This window comes from Stegostoma tigrinum, chromosome 1 (assembly GCF_030684315.1).
Source record: "Stegostoma tigrinum isolate sSteTig4 chromosome 1, sSteTig4.hap1, whole genome shotgun sequence".
NCBI classification, from domain to species: Eukaryota; Metazoa; Chordata; class Chondrichthyes; order Orectolobiformes; family Stegostomatidae; genus Stegostoma; species Stegostoma tigrinum.
Window position 1 is genome coordinate 16,623,503 of NC_081354.1, and position 22,923 is coordinate 16,646,425.

Sequence of the window (22,923 nt, forward strand, 5' to 3'; positions counted from 1 at the left end):
GCACAATGTGACAGCTTTGAATCGATGACTCCTGGGCAGTTTCTCCAAAGGAAATAGATTTTCTCTAACAATTTGCATTGAACAAGATTTGACAATTGTGAGCTATTTTGATACAGTAAATTGGAATAAACCTTTTACACAGGCAGGAGGGTGTATTGCCCGAAGAGACAGACATATCATATCTGCTAAAAGAGACATACTGCAATGAAGAGCTCTTAAAAATTAAAACCTCAGTTATGAGTTGGAATACACATGGTCTGAAAGGGTGATTTTAGCAAGTCAATGACAAGTTTCCGAAAGGTCAGAAATCAGATGACACCAGGCTATTAGTCCAACAGGTTTATGTGAAATCACAAGCTTTCGTAGGGTAGCTCCTTTGTCAAACGAAGGGGCTGCACTCCAAAAGCTTGTGATCTTAAATAAACCAACAAGACTAATAATCTGGTGTCATCTGATTTCTGACAAAGTCCGACAGTGGCTCCTCCACAAAATTTCCACAGAGAATCGGTTATGTCTTTTGAAGTGAAATATTGCACAGCTATGGAGAAGGTATCAAGCTCTATTGTCCTGTTCTATCATGTTGTTTGTTCAGCATGGCTGATAACATTTATGTTGTAGAAGTATACTGTGGTACTGAATACTTCTTCCAATGTATCATATCGATCGTCGTGCCAAATCAGTTTAGTTCAGTTTCCAGTAGTCAATTTGTTTTCAATTTTTCATCCTTTCAAAGTTGGCTTTGAATGACTTTAAAACCTTGGCTGTGGACCACCCAAACTAGTAACAAATTCAATCACATTACTTGATGATGTTGCCTTCCAATCATAATAGAACATAGAACAGTACAGCACAGAACAGGGCCTTCAGCCCACAATGTTGTGCCAACCATTGATCCTCATGTATGCACCCTCAAATTTCTGTGACCATATGCGTGTCCAGCAGTCTCTTAAATGTCCCCAATGACCTTGCTTCCACAACTACTGCTGGCAACGCATTGCATGCTCTCACAACTCTCTGTGTAAAGAACCCGCCTCTGACATCCCCTCTATACTTTCCTCCAACCAGCTTAAAACTACGACCCCTTGTGTTAGCCATTTCTGCCCTGGGAAACAGTCTCTGGCTATCAACTCTATCTGTGCCTCTCATTATCTTGTATACCTCAATTAGGTTCCCTCTCCTCCTCCTTTTCTCCAATGAAGAGTCCAAGCTCAGTCAACCTCTCTTCATAAGATAAGCCCTCCAGTCCGGCAGCATCCTGGTAAACCTCCTCTGAGTCCTCTCCAAAGCATCCACATCTTTCCTATAATAGGGCGACCAGAACTGGACGCAGTATTCCAAGTGCGGTCTAACCAAAGTTTTATAGAGCTGCAACAAGATCTCACGACTCAAACTCAATCCCCCTGCTAATGAAAGCCAAAACACTATATGCTTTCTTAACAACCCTGTCCACTTGGGTGGCCATTTTAAGGGATCTATGTATCTGCACACCAAGATCCCTCTGTTCCTCCACGCTGCCAAGAATCCTATCCTTAATCCTGTACTCAGCTTTCAAATTTGACCTTCCAAAATGCATCACCTCGCATTTATCCAGGTTGAACTCCATCTGCCACCTCTCAGCCCATCTCTGCATCCTGTCAATGTCCCGCTGCAGCCAACAATAGCCCTCTATACAGTCAACGACATCTCCAACCTTTGTGTCGTCTGCAAACTTGCTGACCCATCCTTCAATCCCCTCATCCAAGTGTCATCCTAATGTTAACTAATTTATCTGAATTGCCACTCTTCACTACATTTCACATGGCCTATTCCTTGATGTTATGTTAAAACAATAGGGAGAAATTCATGTGTGTAAAGCGGCTTCTAACAACTCTGCATAAATTATGTTGATGGCCAGGAGCAGAAAATTGATCAAGTCTGTAATTGTGCTACATGGACAAGTTTCTTCCTCCATTGTTGCAGAAATTGGATATAGAAAACGTACAAGCATTTTCAAAGTAACAGTCAAGAACTCAATCTTACCTCTGGTGTCTCAGCAGGGCAAATCATACCCCATAAGGTATTGTGTAGCTGCCTGGGCTTTGCCAGCTTTCCATCTCTTCCGATTGGAGAGTTTAGGCGACGAAGATGAGACAGTGTTGATGCAAAAGTCAACCTATTCAATACCTAGTTACAATGAGTGAAATATTCAATTATCAGTTTAAGATCATATCCTATAGTCATACACTTTATGAAGTCAGGAATGCCAATTGGAAGGCAATTATATATGTGGGTGGTCATTCATTCATCTTTTTAAAATGTATATTTACATGTATTACATTTACGAAATTCTTTGTTTTTGATTACGCAGAGCTTATGGAAGGAGTCCATCGATATATTTAGGCTATGAGGAACAACAATGGCTGTGTTGATAACCCCAAGCTTCAGAGAGTTTAAGCAGCCGTTTAGTTTTCATTTCTGGTTATGATTAATCCTGGGATAGGGGAAAGAGGCTTGGTTTATTATCATCACACCAGTTTGGATTAGCACTCATTCATGTCCAAATGAATGAACTGTCACACTGGAGGCATAGCTTTTTATTTTGACTAGTCTTCCAGATAAAGTCCAAAATTATTTGTGATGTCCATGATTGCCGGTAGAAGTTGAAAATCACTTGGGCTGATTGGGAAAGGGATATCTACTTCAGACACCTTTACTGTTGCAGGGTCTGTAATTAGCTAGAAGGCAAATGAAATGAAATTTCTTGTGGGTTAAAGCAAGTGCTGTTCTAGCTCATTCACTGCGTAGGGAACACACATTCGCCAACAATCAGAATTAACACCTGAATCAAACCATCTGTGATCAGAAGACCCAGCCACTATCCTAATTATTTTTGAAACTGCTATCAACGGAGCTTGGCAACTTGTCTGCAACTGCAATAATTTCTTTGGATCCCGTCCAAGTCGATGCATGATTTGGAGTTGGCCATACATAGTAATTTTCCCCTTATCCCTTTGGCGATTTCATATTCTATTCACCAGATAATTCTGCAGTGTCTCCAAGTTCTATAGGAAGAAAACAGGCTATGAATACCAAATTTCAGGCACAACTAGAATAACTGTAGTACAACGTCAAGATCTTAGAGCTTTTTTATTTTTGGCTACAAATGGAAGTCAAGACATCCCTTTCAACCCTCACCCAGTTCACATATACAAATCATACACACTTAAAAAGGTGCAATCTGTCCAATACAGAAACTCAGACGGGAGAAGCTTGCGCCTTCTGAAAGATCTCACTAATTATCCTCTCCCCTAAAAAAAGAATGCTACAATCAAGACTCCTCAGGTGGAATAGACTTTGAAACAAGAAAAAGGCCAGCATTTCACAAAGGCAAAATTAAAGCGTTGCACATAACCAACAAATCAAAAGACAATGCCCATCTTTAGAACACCATGCAGCAATGTGCAGATGTGTCAGTAGTTTATCCTCTACCAGCAATGCACACCTCTCTAGACAAATGCTTACCTGAATGACAAATGAATATACAGAAAAATCATGGTCTCAAATATGATCAGATCATTACAGGAAAAAGGATGATGGATATGGTATCAGATTTTGAGCATCACTACTCGCCCCTTCAAATTATTTTCAAATCACATTAATTACCACAGACTGGAAGTGTGAGCATTTGCTGTCCCTACACCCCTAACATTTGTGCAAAGCATCATTACCGCAGTAAAGACTTCATCCATATTGGGCATAAAAAAAAATTACCTGGGATACACCAGCTCTGGCTTGATGAGCCTTCTTTTGATCTCCCCAATTTCCTGTTGCTAGTGAGTATTTTAGGCCATCAGAAATAATCCGCGTTTTAATTGCCAACTCCAAGTTGAAATCTTTCCCTCTGTCTATGAACTTCTGGGAATATATCCGTACTTCTTTCAATAGGTTCTTAAACATACTGTGAAAATAAGTTTAAGTTGATAACTTTTAACTTTGTTGACAGTTACATTATTTCAGAAGTATGAATAAAACACATTATTTAATTCAATGTTGTTGCACTTGGTGAGTCAGAAAATATCCTGTTCCATGTGGACTTGTGCATCCAACTCTCTCCCCACAACTTGTGAGAGAAGAAAAACGATCAAGAGGGGAAAGACCAACATAATAGGAGCATTTCTTAACTGTACATGAAATAATTAGTAAGTTTCTATTTCATTACACATCTCTCCTTACCCTCTAAACAGGAAAGCAAGCAATGGTCCAGCTAGGTCCAGCCTTTTGTTCCCATAATGATCTCTGTCATCCAATTCTCTTCGGCCTAAAGCAGCCAATAGTAATCGATGAACCATATAACTAAACAAAGAAAATTTAATTTAGTTTCAAACTAGTCCTCTAAAATACTAATCCACAAAATATGGTTTGAAAAAAATTATAACATGCAGAAAATGAAGCATCTTTATGACATCACCTGCACTTGAAAAATCAACTGTTCTTAAATTTAATTGCTGGAAAGAGCAATCATAGTGTCAGAGGTGTATAGCACAGAAACAAGACCCTTTGGTCCAACTCAGTAATGCTGACCACATAGCCTTAATTAATTCAGACCCACTTGCCAGCATTTGTCCCATATCCCTCAAAAGCCTTCCTATTCATATACTCATCCAAATGCCTTTTCAAGTATTGTAACTGTTGCCAGCTTCCTCCACCTCTTCTGGCAGCTCATTCTATACATGCACAAGCCTCTGTATGAAATGATTGCTCCTTAAATCCCTTTTAAATCATCCCCCTCTCACCTCAAACTTATGCTCTCCAGTCTTGGACTCCTCTACCCTATGAAAAAGACCTGGGCTATTCACCCTATCTATGCACCTCATAATTTTATAAACTTTCTACAAAGGCCCCATTTCAGTCTTCAACTCTCCAGGGAAAAAAGCCCCAGTCTATTCAGGCTCCTCCTATAGCTCAAAAACCTCCAAGCCTGGCAACATCCAATTGAGTATTTCATAAGACTGAAAGCACATCTGTACAACTTGGCATCTTTTGCAAGTTCAAACTACTGACTACACCAAACATTGTAACTACCAAATCAGTGCACACAGCCCTTGTTTTAAAAGTATCAAACACTGTTTTCAACTCATTTGCTAACGCATACAAATCATTTCTTTATCACACTGTACATTGCATCTGAAACATGCGTTTGGTTGAGTCTGTTATTCTTGGTGAGTTTAGGAATAGATTTCCTCTTCTTTCAAACTACAACAATTCTTATTGAAGCGTCAATAACGTACCCCAAGAAATAAGCTTTCTTAGTCTCACAAAAGTCACTGACTCCAACGTGTGGCAGCACTTCTTTCTGTAGGATTTCTTTTGCATATTTAATTCTCTTCTCTTTTGTTACACCAGGCTTTGCACCTCTTGAACCAATAAAATTCAATGCAACATTTTGTTCCTGGATAACAAATGCTTCATCCAGGGAAGGCTTCACCTATAATAAAAATGTAATGATTGTAATCCAAATAACATGTACAAGCTTTGTATAAGTGGTTACAGTAATTTAACATAGACCTTCCTAGCTATTTTCCTTAAAATTTAAATCCAGTTTCCTGTCTTAGCTTTCACTCAGCATTTCTTTGAAGAAATTTTATTTGCAATGAAAACTGTTAAAATATTTATGGTGTCTAAAATTAAAGCTGACTGGGCATAATTAAACTGCTCAAAAAATTCCTTTGCAGCAATGTTTTAAATTTGGCAGAGACAGCTAGAGAATGTGAAATTCCCCAATAACTGCAAGTGTAACAGATCAAAATCAGAAACAAAATACAGAGGATACTGGAAATATGTAATAAATACATAATTCCCTGTTTTAATTCAAAATCAGACTCAACTGATTTTGTACGGGAGTAAAACTGCGAGAAAATTGGATAACATCATGACTAAAGCAATCCTTCCTCACATTTCCACAGTCCCAACTTTTACTTTAAAGTTGTATGTAAGAAGTACTTTTAATGCAGAGAAATATCCCAAAAAGTCTTCTGCACATGTGCTACTGGACTAAATCAACTGAACAAGGTACTTGTCGAAGTAACTAAAAGATTGATCAAACAGGTCTCAAAAAAACGCTTTTAAAATTGAAGTGGAGGGGACTTCAGATGGCAGGCCCTAAATGATTGAACTTATGGCTGCCAATGGTGGGGTAAAGAGAGGGTGCGAGACATAAAACCGCAGTTGGAAGGATAAAGTGCTCTTAGTGGAGTGGCAGAGCTGGTGAGAATTACAAAGATGGAGAAGTAAGAGGCCATGCAAGGGCATAAACACAGAATAAGAATTAATAACTTGAAGGTGTTGCAGAACAAGATGCCAACACATATCAGTAAAAACTGGACAGAGGTTAGAGCAAGCACACAGTGCGAGACAATAAAAGGGCACTAAAGCTTAGGGTGTGTTGAAGTTTACCGAGGAGAAAGTACAGAAGCTGACCTGAAAAGAATAGGAATCACTGCAAGTATAGGTAACAAAAGGTATGAATGACAGTTTCAGTAGCAGGTGATTTAAGGCAAGGCAGGGACAAGTGAGATTACTGAGCTAAAAATAACGTGGGGATAGAAATTCAACTTGAGGTCAGGTATAGTTCTGAGACTAGGCCAACTAAACAGTGATCTGGAATGATTCTTGCTATCAATGACAGGGGTACAAAGTTTGTTACGAAGACTGAATTCACTTGCTGGATAAAAAAGCCCTAGTCTTTGAACAATTTGTGGAAATTGTAGTTCATCTAACAATGGATGTCTAACAAGCACATGTGTGATACAAAGTACTTCAGGAAGCTCATGAAGAGTGAAAGGGAAGGAGGACGTTTGCCTTTGTGAGCACATGGGACAAGAAGATGCAGCAGAACTGCTCAACTCATTTCATTTGTTGGAGATTAGGGCAAAGTGGACAAGGGAAAAGGCATAACGGGAAACATGTGATTAGCCTAGGTCTCCAGTCTCGCCTTGTGCGCAGCTTTGGGCAAAGGTCACTTGATTTTGTCCGGTCAGATCTGGTAATGACTAGTTAAACCAGTTGGGTGGCTGATGTGTTTAATCCTGCATTGCTTTGAGGAAGCAAATTCTGACATGGAACAGGAGAAAGACTTTAGTGGTAATAAAGGTGGATTTAAGGAAATGGCTATGCAAATCAACAGCTGCCAAAAGGTTATGGAAGCTCAAAGACTCGTAATCAGATATGTTGGTGCAATACAAAGTGAGCATTTAAGATGGTTGAGGCAAGGGATCCAGAAAGATAAGACAACTAAAAGAGAATGTGCTGATTCAGCAAGAGTCACTGAATATATTTTTTACTTTGTTGGAATTGAAAAGGAATAGGCATTAATTCTGTAATCTGAATAAACCATTTCCTCCCTGTGCAGAATATAATCAGCAGGAAAGAATAGACATGTATTTTTAATATGTTTAAGCACCCTACACGACCACCTGACTCTTCAAAGCAGTTAACAATCAAAAGATAAGTGGCAGTCAATTTACTTCCAGAAGCAATCAATATGATGAAGACCAAATAATGTTTAGAGACAGTGAATGAGTGACAAATACTGGCCAGGAGAATGGGGATAATCCTTTAATCTTCTTTAAGATAGAAGCATGGGATCTTTAATATCCACCTGGGGTTCAGATGGGGCCTCGATTTCACAAGTGTGCAGAAAGACGTCTAATAGTCCAGTACTTCTTCAGTTTTGTTATGAAGGTTTGTTTTTTGTGCTCTTGTTTTGGAGCAGCCATAACCTTGTGACTCAAACTTTGAATGTCAGCAACTAATACAATTTGTAGCAGCCTGCAGGCTAGCTTCAAATTAATTTGAAATGTGTTTCTGTTTCTCAAAATTCTGAAATCTCTAATGAGCCAGGGTGTGCGGTGGCATGAACAGAAAATTTGTTTAAAATTTTGTTAGTACTGTTTGCTGTCCACAGAAAAGGACTTCCACTACAGAAGGACATTAAAATGACTGTACAAGTAAGTAGTTTGGAAAAAAAAAATTAAGTCACATTAAAACTCACCATTTCCATCATTTCAGGGTCATCAAAATCATAGATAATGTGCTCCAAAATGTCTCGATCAGACACAAATCCCAAAGCACGAAACACAATAATTATTGGAACTTCCTGCCTGATGTATGGTAGTGTAGCAACGATTCTCTGGCCTATTGCACTTTTTCTTACACCCTACAAAAAAAAAGTAGTTAAGAGAGAAGCGTTCAAAAAATATTAAAAGCTGAATGGAGTTCATATACCTGTCAGAAGTCCTACCTGCCCTCCTCTTGCCAGCATGCTGACCCAGATGGTACTTGTGGGACGAGAGGAATTCTCTAAACAAGACCGGCACTCTCCTGTGTATGCATATTTGGAGTCTTTCTTTGCAAAGACATACACTGTATTTGTTGCCATTTTTTCCTGTGCAATTAGGACCTTAGAAATGTTCAAAATGATTAATTTATTATTAAAACAAATTATTTATTTTGCTGCCATTCATTAATACATTTTTTGAAATATCTAATGATAATAAAAAGTTGCGAAGTTATGCAAAACATGCAATGAACTGAGAAGTTGTTTCCATTGGCTAGGAAATCTAAATCAAGAAACTACTTCAGGATGACAAATCAATTAGGACTGAAACAAGGAGAATTTTCCTCAGTGTATCTTTGAAATCCTCTAACCAGATGATTGTGGAAGGACCACAAGTGAATATATTTAAAAGTTGAGACTGACAGAGGTTTGGTCCTCAGGGGACCAAGGCACTTGGAAACTGGTAGAAAAGCAAAACATCCATGACCACAACGAATGGAAAAGCAGGCTCAATTAGTCATGTGGTCTCCTGCTTCTATTTATCTTGTGATGAATAAGAACGAAACCTACAGCAAAGCAGCATAAAAAACATGGAATCAGAATTGCAGTGCTTATTTCGTTTGTGGATATTTTAAGTTATAGAGTCAATATGGCTCATTTATGGCGTGTGGGTATGTATCATTGACCAGACTAGCATCTGTTGCTAATTCATAAGTAGAACAGAGTGACTTGCCAGACCATTCCTGAGGGCATTGAAAAGTCAATCAAATTATTGTGGTTCTGGAGTCACTTGTAGGTCAGACCAGGTAAGAATGGCAGATTTCCTTTCCAAAAAGGAAATCAGTGAAATAGGTTTCAGATGGCTTTTTGCACTGATCAGTCACAGTTTCATAATCACCACTGCATCTGGTTTTTAATTGCAGATTTGTTCACGGAATTGAAACTTCACCAACCACTGAGGCAACATTCTGATCGGTGCCCACCCCCCCAGCATTTGCCTGGGCTGCTAGATTACTAGCCCAGTGACAGTACCACTATGTCACCTCTCCCAGGAAAGAAGTCAATATGTTCAGCTTTTGGACAGTGTGAGGAAATATTTTTTGACAACTTTTTTTTCAGTGAAAAAGTTAATTCCAGGTAAGAAAATCAAACTTTTTTTTCCAATAGATGCAAAGGAGTTCCTGACAGAAAGCGAGCTAAAACTGAAGAAATTCTACCAAATGTAAATTATGTAAATTATGTGTTACGTAAATTTAAGATTCTTTCTGATTATACATTTCAAAGATATAAGGATGTAACTACTTCTCCTCTGAAGATTTCCCTTGGCTATAAGAAAATAGGCAAGTGCAAATCTAGTGTCGATGTAGAGGCTGTCAGTCTGTCAGTCAGTCAGACTGTAATGGAACAATGCTAGCGAGGGCATACTATGTTTTCAAATTCATTTGCCAAATGAAAAACTGAAACCAATGCATGACTAGTGATCAACTTAACAGCAGGCACATCATGCAGAACTGCCACGCAGACAAAGTTCTTTCTTTTTTTACATTACGTGGATGATTATTTAAATATGTGGCCCTCTTAGTTGCTTTCTTGCATGGCTGCATTCGGGCATTTAAAGGAACTGTCTTCTACATGTATCACATGGCTTCTCTCAGGTTGCTAAGCAAGTTCGAGGAAACATTACATATACATATGTATACTAATATGGTATAACTTTTAATAATCATCCTTATGATTAATCATTAACTGATATATTAGTACTCATATAGATCACTAACCGGCATTGAATGTCTTGAAACAGTTTAGTATTTTTTTTAAGAACGACTTATTCGGAAATGTCCTTATTTTTCAAAATATCCTAAGAGACTACGAGAAATTCTGTACCTTTTCTGATCCATTGATGATGAAATATCCACCAGGATCCAGTGGGCATTCATTGAGCTCACAGAGATCACGATCTGTCAGACCACTAAGAAGACAATATGTGGATCGAAGCATAATAGGAATTTTTCCTATAAATGTTTTCTGATGCTGGGTTTGCATCTGCTCCTCTCCCTCCTTAATCACTGTCTTAGTGATGTCCACATAGAGAGGGGCTGAATACCTGTAAACAATAAAATGCAACACTGCAAATCCCTACTTATTTTTTTAAATAAAAGTGACTTTAGCTCAGCAAAGCATCCAAGGAAACTTACGTAAGATTTCGTAATCTAGCTTCATTTGGCATCATTGGAGATGGTGCCCCATCCCTTTCCCAATGTGTTGGTTTGGATAAATAAATTTGTTCAAATTTTAGCAAGAACCTGGGCTAGAACACAAAATAAACACACATTATACACATGTACATTTCAACTGCTAAAAATTATAACCGAATGTCTTTTGGAGGTTTTCTTACCGGCTCTTCTACTTCCCCAGAAGTATGTTGTGCTTCAGCTTGGAGATCTATCGGAGGAGCATCTTCCACAATTCTCTGCACTGACATTTGTATGAATTCATCAAATGAATCCAACTGCTGTCGAACCAAACCTTTTTCATCGAAGTACGAGCTTAAAAAAAAACAAATATTCCAATTTTTTTTTAAAGAACAGCTCACGAAAGTTTCCAAAAATTGTCACTGAGAAACAAATCATTACATAGTAACTTACTGGTCAGGATTAATAAGCTGCAGCAAAGCAAACTGAAATACAGTTAAGACTTGGCATCACTTCACTGACAGGGAGGGAAGGAGGGCTCAGAAAGACTATGGGGCAAATCAGAGATGACGAGAAGGAAACTGAAATGGAACACCAGATGAAAAAGTGAACAGGCTGGAGGGTAGGCACTCAGAGATCAAAGACTAGAAGGTAGCTTTGTAAGGCTTAAGAGATGGGTCAGGTATAAGATTACAGTAATCAAAGGACCTGGTGAAAGTCCAGGAAGGAGGAAGAGGAGCTATCATAGGTTGGAAGGGGAATTGGAAATATTGTGGTGTGGGTGGAAAATCTATTAAATTTAACATCAATAGCCTGAAAACAAAAACAAAAGTAACCAGGACAAACCTACAAGCTAACTTGGTCACCCAGCTTGCGGTCTTTGTTGTTTTGAAGTGTACTGGGCTCAGGTTTGAGTTTTCACCCTAGTAACGTCATTCCCATACTGGCACTAGTTAAAAATCTCTTCCACATAAAGGCAAAAAGTTGCTGTAGTGACAGAACTAAAAGAGCTTCATGTAATGTAAAAGCACCACAAGAAGTAGCTCATACAAGTATCTGCTTACACAAAACTTTACAAGATCTACAGTTTTTAATAATGTGAAGAACTGTAGTTTCGTAGAGTTACAGTACCACAATACTGCAACAACATCGAAGCCGAAGCAGTCAGTGCAAAAGAAATAAAAACACAGACATTTCAGCATCTTGAACAATTTAAGCAGTCAAAGAACTCATGAATATTATTATTGAAGGTACTGATGCACAGTCAACATATCATGTAGATGGGGGTCATACTGATTTGAGCTCAGACACTGAAGTCAGCTTGAACTGTGCGCAGAGTCAGAAGATACAGCTGCGGTTTTAAATGAGTTTTGCATTGGTATTCATTGCAGAGAAGGACAACAGAGAGGATATAATGATACCCGTGAACGAATGAGCAGAGAGCTGTTTTGGAGGGCTTGAACGTGGATAATCCTGCAGTCCCAGATGAGATGTGTCCCAAACTGTTGTGGAAAGGGAGGGAGAAGATTACAGGGGATCTGAGATTAATTTTCAAATCCTGCTTGGCCAAAGGAGTGGTGCCAGAGGACAGCTAATGTGGTACCATTATTTAAGATGGGTGGTTGGATCAAATGAGGAAAGTACAGGTCAGTGAGTCTAACATATATAGTTGGCAAACTATTGACAAAGATTCCGAGGGGAAGAATTAATTTCAACTTGGAGAGGCAAGGATTAATCAAGGATAGTCAGCATAGCTTTGTGAAGGGGAGATCATGTCTATTAAATGTGATTGAATTTTGAGGTGGTGACTAGGTATGTCTATGAGGATAGTGCAGTTGACGTGATCTGCACTGACTTCAGTAGAGCTCTGAAAAGGTCACATGTGGCAAACTGGTTAAGAAGCCAACAGCCCATGGGATCCAGTGCAATTTGGCAAATTGAATCCAAAATTAGCTTAGTTGCAGGAAGCACTGGGGACGGTCTGTGACCGGAGGCCTGGGTTCACTGGCTTACCCCGGGGGGGTCAATGCTGCGTCCCATGCCATTTGTTGAGTACATTAACAATCTACACATGAATGTAGAGGGTATGATCAGTAAGTTTGCAAATGACATGAAAACTGGTGGCATGTTAAGTAGTAAGGAGGAAAGCTTTCGAATACAGATCAATAGACATGCTGGCTAAACGTGCCGACCAGTGCCAACTGGATTTTAAAGTTTAAGGTGATGCATTTGGGAGCATTAACTAGGCAAGGGAGTACACATTGAATAGGAGGGCCCTATGAAGTATAAAGGATCAGAGGGGCCTTGGTGTGCATATCCATAGATTCTCGAAGGCAACAGGACCGATAAATAAGGTGATTAAGGCACAATATGGGAAATTGGCTTTTATTAGTCAAGACATTGAATATAAAAGCAAGGAGGTTATGATGGAGCTGGATATAGTATTAGTTAAACCTCAGCTGGAGTACTGTGTGCAGTTCTGGTGACCACATTGTAGGCAAGATTTAATTTCTCTACACAAAGTGCACAAGAGATTCACTAGGTGTTTGAGGTGGAATTCTGCTGTGAAGAAATTGGATAAATTAGCGATGTTTCCCTTGTAGTAAAGGCTAGGGGGAGCAGAATCTAATTGGGGTGTACAAAATTCAGGAAGGATGTACACAGGGAAAAACTGACACTTTAGTGGAGGGATCAAAAACCAGGAGCAAAGTTTTACGGTAGGAACAGGATGTTTAGAGGGGGACCAAGGGGGAAAAAAAAATCCTCCCAGAGGGTTTGTCGGTATTTAAAACTCACTGCCTCAAAGGATGGTAGAGATACGAGCACAATACATTGTAGAACAACTTAGATGAACATTTGAAATACCACAGCGATCAAAGCTACGTGGCCAAGGACTGGAATATGGGATTAGTTAGACAAATGTTTGGTCCATCATGTCAATGCCAGTCATCAAAGGGCCTCTTTCTATGTCATAAAAACTATAACTCAAACATTCAGATCCCAGAATGAAATCTGGCATGAAATATCATACTTTATTCTTTTTTAAAACAGTAATTTGACCTTTTACTGAAACACAAGCACGTCGGGTGACTAACTTAGTTTTAACGCCAAAACAGAAATTTACTACACAAAAGAAAACTAAACCAACCTATTTACATATAATACAGGTTAAAAGATTTTAAATACTCAGCCAAAACCCATCGACTCCCCACATCATCAATTTAGTGTTAATCAAAATCAAGACATTTTCGTCCCCTATCAAATCTCATTTGACTGAATTACTTCTTTCCTACTTCTGGCTAATGCTGCAAAGCTTTTTCCCTTTGACTCTCACAGCTGAGCTCTTGGAATTTCTCAGCTATTCTAAATTATAAAAGGAAGTGGGGTGGCTTTGTTAATAAAGAATAATATCCGTGAAATGATGAGTAAGGATATAAATACAATAGATTGTGATGTAGAATCAGTTTGAGTGAAAACAAGGAATAGCAAGGGAAAGGACTCAGAGGTGAAAGTCATCTATGGAACCCTGAAAAGTCAACTCACTGTAGGACAAACTATAAGTGAGGAAACATCGAAAGGATCCAAGAAAGGCGCTACAATTGTTACGGGTGATTTTGCTCTGAATAATGTCTGGACAAATGGGCAAGGGTAACACAGAAGATCAATTACTGGATGCATCATGGATTGTTTCTTAGACCAGCAAATCTCTCAACCTACCTGGGAATAGGCGATGCGTGTAATGAAGTAGGTTTAATTTGAGATCCCTTGGTTAAGGATCCTCAAGGAGTTAGCAATCACAGCATGGTAGAACTTCAAATTCAGTTTAAGGGAGCAAAAATTAAGTTTCAAACCACTGTCCTCACTGCATGAATGAATGAAAGACACTTGAGTAAAGGGCAATTACAAGGGTGTGAAGAAAGAGTTGTCTAAAGTGGGCTGGGGAAAAAGATGAAGGAGAAAGCAGTTAAAGAGCAGTGGCAGGCATATATTTTGTAACACTCTGCTGACATGTATTCTTGTCAGAAACTCAGCCCACCTATGGTAAACAGAAGCTGTCAAAGACGGCATGCAAACAGAAACAAAGGCATTCAAAGCTTCAAATTCTAATGGGAGGCCAGAAGGTTGGGAATCCTTTGGAACCAGCAGTTTTATGACTAGAAAGCACTAAGATTGACAGAAAATTAATTATGAACATAAACTGGCAAGAAATATAAAAACAAAAAGACCTTCATATATATATAAAGACAGTAGCTAAATTGAGTGAGGGACTCAGGGGATAAAACTGAGGAACTGACAATGGGAACAAAGAAACAGCAGATAATTTACAGCAATGTTTTGCCTCATTCTTTGTAGTAAAGTACTTCATAAATATTCCAAAGACATCAGATAAACAAAGTGTTAATAGAACGAAAGATCTTATAGCAGTCTCTATCATGGGGGACATACAGTTTCATTGGTTTCTCAAATGCTAAGGCAGACAAGGTACCAGAACCTGATGACCTATATTCAAACATTCTGAAGGAACTAACTGCAGAGAAAGTGTCATTTTGGTCAAAATATTCCAGAACACACTGGATTTTGGACGATTTAAGTAGATTGGAAAACTGGCATTGTAGTACCCCTGTAGGGAGACAGAAAGCAGGAAACTATAGGCCAGTAAAGCCTAACAACTGATACTGGGAGAATTCTGAAGTCCATTATTAAGGAATAAATAGCATGACATTCGGAAAGGTTTAATGTAATCAAACAGACAACATAGTTTTGTGAAAGGGAGATCATACATTCAATTCGGTCTCCCTGCTATAGGAAGGATGTTGGCAAATGGCAGACTCCATCAAAAGCACCGCTTCTTGTTCCAATTTATCCTTACAGCATTAGTAGACCACAAATGTTTTTTGAAATTTGTGTCATTCAAGAGTTATCATGACCTGCGTAAAGTTTTCACATTTCTAAAGCAATGAGGACACTTGCTTTTTTTCTAATCACAAGAGGTTTCAACCAGGATCAAGGTTGATTTTTGCTCAACAATAATGTGTCTACGAACAGAACATTGAGCTCTTTTTGATTAGATTACAGAAATAATGTTTTGTCAATATCGGCCACATTATTTTCAACTTACTAACTCAATTTTCATTTTCTTCCCAGCTCTTCAAGATGTTCTATCGTTTGTGAAGATTCTAAAAACTGTGATTCAGAATTACGTACTATGTCACCAGTTTTTGAATTCTCAATTTCTTCAAACTGTCCAAAAGTTGCTCTCTCAGTGAGATATCTGGTTAATCATCTTGTCTGCTTGTCTGGAAAATCTACTTTCCTCAGCCAAATGATAAGACCAAGTAAGTGAAAATCAATTCAAACTGGTTCTTAATTCGTCAAATTCAGTGATCAATATGCCTTAATGAGAGTCACGGGTTGTAAGGTGAAAATTCCTACGAAAGCAGAGTTTCTGGACAGCACACCAGTAGGAAATCCAAAGTATGAAAATAAAATGAAACAAATTTGTTTTAATAACTGAATTACAACAAAAATCAGGACCTCAGATTTTGTTGCATTAAAATTAGAGCTGCACATTTTCCTTTCTTCCACCTGACTCTTGCATACTAATTTGAGATTTTGAAACAGATTCAAATTGAGGCAATAACCAATGGTTAATGACTAAAGTACTACAGCAGAGAAAGGAAGATTCATCCTAAATAGCCTACTGACGTCAGCTAAAGGGTAGTGTATGTCCATGGCTGAGATAAATTATTCCATTCTGACTCCGAGAAGCAGCTGGTTATAACTCAGGAGATTCATTCAAGTAGCTGTAAATTATGCATAAAGCCACTCTGACAAAAGGTTAGTTTAGAATGCCAATTCTTCCAGTATTTTTTTTTTAACTTTATTCATTTCTGGAATGTGGGCATCACTGGCTGGCCAACATTTATTGCCCTTCCCTAGCTGTCCTTGCAAAAATGGCAGTGAGCTGCCTTCTGTATAAGCAAATGTGTTTCAGTACATTGTTTTAGAAAATACATTTACTTTTGTCAAGATACAGCAGACTATTTATTTACCTGATAACAATCCAACAAGCCTCCTGCCACAAATCTGGGGTGATTTCATCATCATCTTCATCATACTGCGTATCTAGAAATCAATTGGCATCAATTAGCAAGATTCTCTGAGAAAATCTGCACTAATTCAGAAAGTCACCATTCTTCATAATAATCCAATCAGACATCTACCAATTAACTGAATTGTAAAAGAAATTAAAACCATTCAAAAAGCGTACAACTGACTTCATAGCTAGCATTGCAGTCAGGAGTGATCGCTAGATGTCACATAATGGAGGAGGGGTCATTTGAGCAAGAAATGGAAAACAAGAGACTAGGTAGTGTGCAGCAGGGGAAAAGATAAGAGAAAACACACAGATGAGAATTAGAGGAAGAGCAGGCAAGCAAGGATTTAGATAGCCAGCTGGCAGGCAGATATGTTTCTCTGGGTTTACTGTAGATCCTCAGTCGGCTTAGTGAGTTAGTTATAAAACAACACACTTTGTTGTACAAATCAGCAGCAGTTATTTAATAACATCATTACTCCAGATGCTCAGCAATCTGGTTGACTTTTAATTGCCCTCTGAAATCACACAGCAAGCCAAACAGGTTAAGGAGCAATTCAGATGGACAACAAATGTTGGCCTGGACAGTCATTTCTGAATCCCGTGAAAGAATTGATTAACACATTTTTCTCCATGTATCTTTATATACCTATCTCTATATCTGTCTATTCTTCTCTCTCTCGTTCTATCTTTATCCAACTATCTTCATTTATTCTATTTCACCTATTAGTCTGTCTATAAAGGTCTATTATGGAAATGCAATATAATAATAAAAAGGTTCAATTTTGAAAAATTGAGCTCAAAAGAGACAATTTACTTTTCATATCTCTATCTTCACAAATCGTCAGAGAAGGCTGATAGCTGATTTTTTAAAAAAAACATGTTACTTGGGCTTATAAAGAGATAGAATAGGAAAACGAAAAGAGTGCGCGCTTAAGGATCGAACAAGAACAAGACAGCACAGATTTAAAGTAATTTGCAAAGAAGTAAAGGTAAACGTAAACTTAAAGTCAGCATGGTCCTAGCAGACCATAGGGCTGTTTTTTCATTACAGAGAGAGAGGGACAGAGTGCGAGAGCGAGATACACACCAGAGTGTCACTGTGCCTCAGATAAGGGAAAAGAACCAAACGAAACACAAGAAAAATCTTTTAAATGCAGCAAGGTGGTTAAGGTCTAGAAGGTCTGCCCATTGTACAGTGGAAGTATTTGAAAGGGAATTAGATGGTTATTTGAAAAGGAAGAATGTGCAGGGTTACAGGAAGGCGGCAGGCTATGGCATTAAGTGAACTATTCATTCGGAGAGCCAACATACACCTGACAGGATGACTGGCACGTTTCTGCACTGTAACAGTAGATCAGTCAAATTAAAGCAAATGAATGTCATCATTCAGACCTTCACAACACCATTCCTTTGTCAACTGTTGTACCAATTTCTCTCACAAGCAGCAATGGATACAAGAAGTGTGAAATATAGATTTGGCCAGGCTGTGAGCCAAAGCTGCTTTTTAATAATTTGAGCAATAGTCTAGCATTGTACAAGGCATGCTTTCAGACAGGTGAGAATGCAGAATCAGCAAAACAGGTATAACATAGAATCAGTAATCTCTTTTTGTTGACATACATTTTATTCGTCACGAGCAAAGTGCCGTCTCTGGCACGAACATACAGCAGGATTGTCTCTAGCAACCAGGAAAAAGTACTGTTACAGAATGCTTGAGTGGGCAGTATCTTCAAATTGTCAATAGAGGGATAGTGATGCACAAAGTTTAAAATACACTGATACTTTGGGAGTATGGAGCTTCAGTTACAGGGATCTGCAGCTGGATTGACCACATTGACTTTGATGTAAAAGAAATATCCCAATCTACAGACTGCAGATAACATCATGCAACTGATCAAGTAGCAAACTACACAAGACATCACACTGGGCTGTGAAGAAACAGCCCGTTACAGTAGCGCAAGTACAAGAAGCATTACCCCAGAAATACCTGTGAAGTATGTGCTTTCATTCAGCAACAGGACCGCTGCTTTAAGAGAAATTCATCAGCCATGGTTGCAGGGAGCTCCTTTTGCATGAATTCAAAAGGGTTCAGTGCTACATACAATGGATCAGTCCTAAATCCATTTGTGCTCTCACTATGTAGGTATATTCTATACACCCAAATCCATCATAAAATCTGACAATGGCTCAAAAAATACACAGTAATCAGGATTTAAAAATACCATTAACATATAGAGTGCTTAATGAGATGACCAAACACAAAAACAAGGAATAGGAGTGTGCACACAGTTGAAAAGTATTAGAGTAGAGTGACTCAGAGATAAAGGAGTTTTGAAACATGATTCTTTGAAAGTACAAATTCTGTGGACATACGTGGAACAATTTTTAAAAAGTTAGCAAAGATTCACTCAACTGCAGGTTTTTAAATAGTTTTTATAAACTTCCTAGAAATTCCATAACTGGTGATAACTGCTCGTTTTGGTGTAGACCAGAACTTACAGAAACGGGCGTCAGGATACAAAGTGGAGCTGTGAGCTGAAATTTTGGCAAGCTCCAAGGAAGCAATGATGGCCACAGAACTCCGAATGAATTATAAAAGCTGTGTTTCCTATCTAACTTCTCTCAGCACCACTCACAGGTGTCACAGAGGGTTTGTGAATTTTCGAGTATCAAGATGGGGGTCACAGTGGGAAAGTGTTCAGGAAGAACTGCTGTTGACCACACTAGGGTTGAACAGTAACTGACTTGAAGTGGTTCTTGTCTGATCTGGTTCAGATGGAAGAAAGCCTCCTAAGAAACATTCGAATTGGAGGGAATCCTGCTAAGAAGCTGCCCAGGTGTTCTTTTCCACTTCTGAAAAGAAAACTCACCGTATTAAGAGTGAAAACCATTTGCTTTTTTGAAAGTGACTGAAAGAACATGACAAGACTATTTCTTGAGCAAACTCTGCTTGTGGGCAGAAACAACAATGCATAATTAATGATGACCGTACACGTCAAGACATCAGAGCAACAAACTCTGAAACAACTTTATGTTTTGTCCTTTTGTCTTTCAGAATAGCCCCTTTTCAAAGCTTTATTCAAAAAACAATTCATTGCAGTGGAATCTTTGTTTTACGTTTTCCTGAAGAAAACGTGGAAGTGAGCTTGCACGTGAGTCTTGGGGAATGTTTATGGGAATAAACACTTATTTCTAGTCCACTGTGCACATTAATCAATGATTACACTTTTGCTGAATTCTGTTTTGATAAAAAACCCATAAATTATGTCTACTAATGAATTTGGGTTGATAGACCTTTTTGTTTAAAACCCCTGATACAGATGATGCGATTAAGTGATCATTTTGTTAAATGGGAACACACTTTTAAATTGCAATCCATGAGGCTGCGGCACTAAATGGCATCATTACAACTGAGGCTGAATGAATGCAACATGAGGAAAGGAGGAATAAAGGAAAAACGTTATCTAGATGGTGAGAAGTAGCAGAGCTCAGAAATTAAGAGGAATCTGGATGCCTTTGTACATAAATCTCAAGAAGTGTCCAGGTATAGCAAATAATTAGAAAAGCTAAAATCTTTCTTGTTCATTGCAAGGAGAATTTAGTATAAAAGTAGAAGGTAATGCTTCACTTATTTAGGGCATGAGTGAGACTACCTCTGGAGCAGTCTTGGTCTCAGTTTCTTTAAAAGAAAGGACATAAATGTATTGGAGATTTTTTACTTGGAGACTCATCCTTCCATCATTATAAATGAAGGGATGCCTGAACTATCACTGAACTTGTGGCCGAAATATCAGTGCTAGACACATCACGACACAGAAGTCGGCTGAGGCAAGACAGAGACAAGACTCACGGTTGGGCAGCCTAGAAGTGACTGGAAATGTTCAATCCACCCTGAGCTTACCTCGCAGATATGAAGTGATCACCAATGGCAATCAATGACTTCAATCAAGGTGGCATTGAGCAACAATATCCATGAAATAAGAAAGGATGGATGTCAGGTGAGTCACAAGTATAAGACAACAATAGCAATTCATGGATTTCAGAAATGATAACATGTTCAAACATTCTAGAGTGGAAAAGGAGAATGCAGACAGATCAGTAGTTTACGAGGACAGTGGCAATGAAATTGTTTTTTTTCTCCTGAGGATGAGGACTAAACATTTAATATAGCATACTCAAGGACAGGGAATTACTTACAATGTTAGCCAGCAGAAGGGCGTGGAAGTTGTGGATGTTCAGCAATGTACTTTCTGGTTGCACTGAATATATACTGCTAGAGAAAATCTTTCTAGATAACAATTGAGGAACATTTTTGCCCTTTTGTATCCTTAACACTACCACTGTCGCAGTCTACATTTTGGCAGCAGAAATCCCCAATTATAACAGTAGTGTTGCAATTTCTCTGTAATTTTCCTGATTTGTTTATCCTTTCCATAAGTTGGATGTTATGGGCTATACCAAGCAATGTACTTGCATCCTTTTTTGTTCCTCAGCTCTAACCAGATTCTGTCCCTGAATCCTCTGGGACCTCCTCTTTCTCCAACAATGCATTGCACTCCTTAACCAATAATATCATCAATCCTCCTCTCCTCTCTCTTCTAAGCATCGTACCCAGGAATATTTAACACTCAGGCCTGCTCTTGCGTGTCTTGGCTTAATACTGCTTGATGTGGTCCAGTCAAATCTGACATTAAACAACTTAACCAGGTGGGTGCCACAAACATTAAAAACTTTCTTCCCTAGCATTGAGAAAACAAAGACAGGGACTATATCAAGTGTAAGAGCCACAACAATACCCAGAACAAAGGACCAATGAAAGTATGATTATCCTTACTGGAAGCCTGAAAGGTGGAAGAGAACACAATAGATGTGCTGAATTAACTGCTTCAGTGGCAGAGAACAAAAACACAAACATAACAAACACCACACACTAAGACCTTTAAAAGAACAATCATTGTTATAACGTACAGATCATAGCAAACAATAATGATAACAGCTGCAATGAAGTTGGTTGAAGGTCAGAACTCCCCTACCCCTCTTTCTGTGGTACAATGGGGTACTTTATGGGGCAATATTTATTTTGAGGGGGCAAGCACACCATCATCTGAAAGACAGCACCTGCTGGCAATTCAACATTCCCCGTCAGCTGCAGCAGTGTGTCAACCTAAACGATGGACTTTAACATGTCTCTTTAAGTTGGACTAGAATCAAGCCCGCGGCTGACCATGTTGCCTATAAGTGACGTTTATAGACCTTCGTGCACAAATTGGTGCATGTCAGCAACTTCCCTCCAACCCCTGGGAGCTTAGAGTCAAAAAAGCCTCTCTGGATCAGGTCACATAGCAGCTCAGTGACTAGAAGACGGCTGGCGGTTTGCGTCTCCCCTCAAAGGCCCCAACAGAAAAATCAGGGCTGAAGTCAGCACCTGGGCTGGAGGGTCAGGCCGAGGCCTTAGGCCAGGCTCCCAGAGCCGGCGCCAACCCACCTCAACATCCGCCATTTTAAACTCCGCAAAACGTACGGATTTTAAAAAAAAGCATGGAAAGCCAGCACCACTCACCCTCACCGTCGTCCGGATCGTACATCTCGACAGCCGATTATGGGTTAACGGGAACGGAGAAAACAAACCGGCTGGATCCGACCAGTTAAAGCGACGGATGAAACCTATACTCGTCCGCCGCCTCGGCACCAAACGGAGCAGTAGTGAGCACTGCGCATGCTCCATCTTCTCATCCATTCACTGAGTGGGGGAGAGACAGCGCCACCTCTGGATCAGTCACCCAGTGCAGAGGGCCCTGTCTGTGGGTCATTTCACTAGTTCAAAGAGCACAGTCTCTGGGTCAATCACCAAGTGCAGAGGGCACTGTCTCTGGGTCAGTCACCCAGTGCAAAGGACATATTATCTGGGTCAACTATCTAGTGCAGACGACTCTGAACATGGGTCCGTAACCCACTGCAGAGGGTACTGCCTCTGGGTCAATCACTCATAGAGACAGAAAGAGAGAGAGGGTGTTGTTTCTGGGATATAAATTGAATGCTAGAGATGTGATCCAAATATTATCTTTTATAGGTATTATTGTGGACTCATATATACTTATATCTTGAACAAAGAACACTTGGATAAGGAAAGGTTCTGTGTACAACAGCAATTATGTTGCACCTACTGGAGCAGAGAGCTTACACATGTCTGGAATTTCAGGGAGAGGTGGCGTGGCCCAGGTTGTGAGTGGAATCAGACTATTCTGTTTTTGAACTCAGTCAGAAGCAATTTGACCTGTGTGAAGATCAACAGCCTATTGCTCCGTCTTCTTTCTCTG

At 39.2% G+C, this 22,923-nt stretch overlaps 1 protein-coding gene across 1 annotated transcript in view; it reads right to left on the reverse strand.

The window, feature by feature from the left end:
• polr2b (RNA polymerase II subunit B) overlaps positions 1-22,326 on the reverse strand; it is a 42,491-nt gene extending 20,165 nt beyond the window's left edge. The window contains exons 1-11 of the mRNA XM_048527181.2: positions 22,167-22,326; positions 16,560-16,632; positions 10,710-10,860; positions 10,510-10,622; positions 10,199-10,418; positions 8,279-8,437; positions 8,030-8,194; positions 5,268-5,464; positions 4,213-4,332; positions 3,751-3,937; positions 2,020-2,163 (exon numbers count right to left, since the gene is read on the reverse strand). Of these exons, the coding sequence (XP_048383138.1) occupies positions 2,020-2,163; positions 3,751-3,937; positions 4,213-4,332; positions 5,268-5,464; positions 8,030-8,194; positions 8,279-8,437; positions 10,199-10,418; positions 10,510-10,622; positions 10,710-10,860; positions 16,560-16,632; positions 22,167-22,191 (1,554 nt within the window). The 5' untranslated portion in view covers positions 22,192-22,326. The remainder of the gene's footprint in view (positions 1-2,019; positions 2,164-3,750; positions 3,938-4,212; positions 4,333-5,267; positions 5,465-8,029; positions 8,195-8,278; positions 8,438-10,198; positions 10,419-10,509; positions 10,623-10,709; positions 10,861-16,559; positions 16,633-22,166) is intronic.
• Between the last annotated feature and the right edge of the window lie 597 nt (positions 22,327-22,923).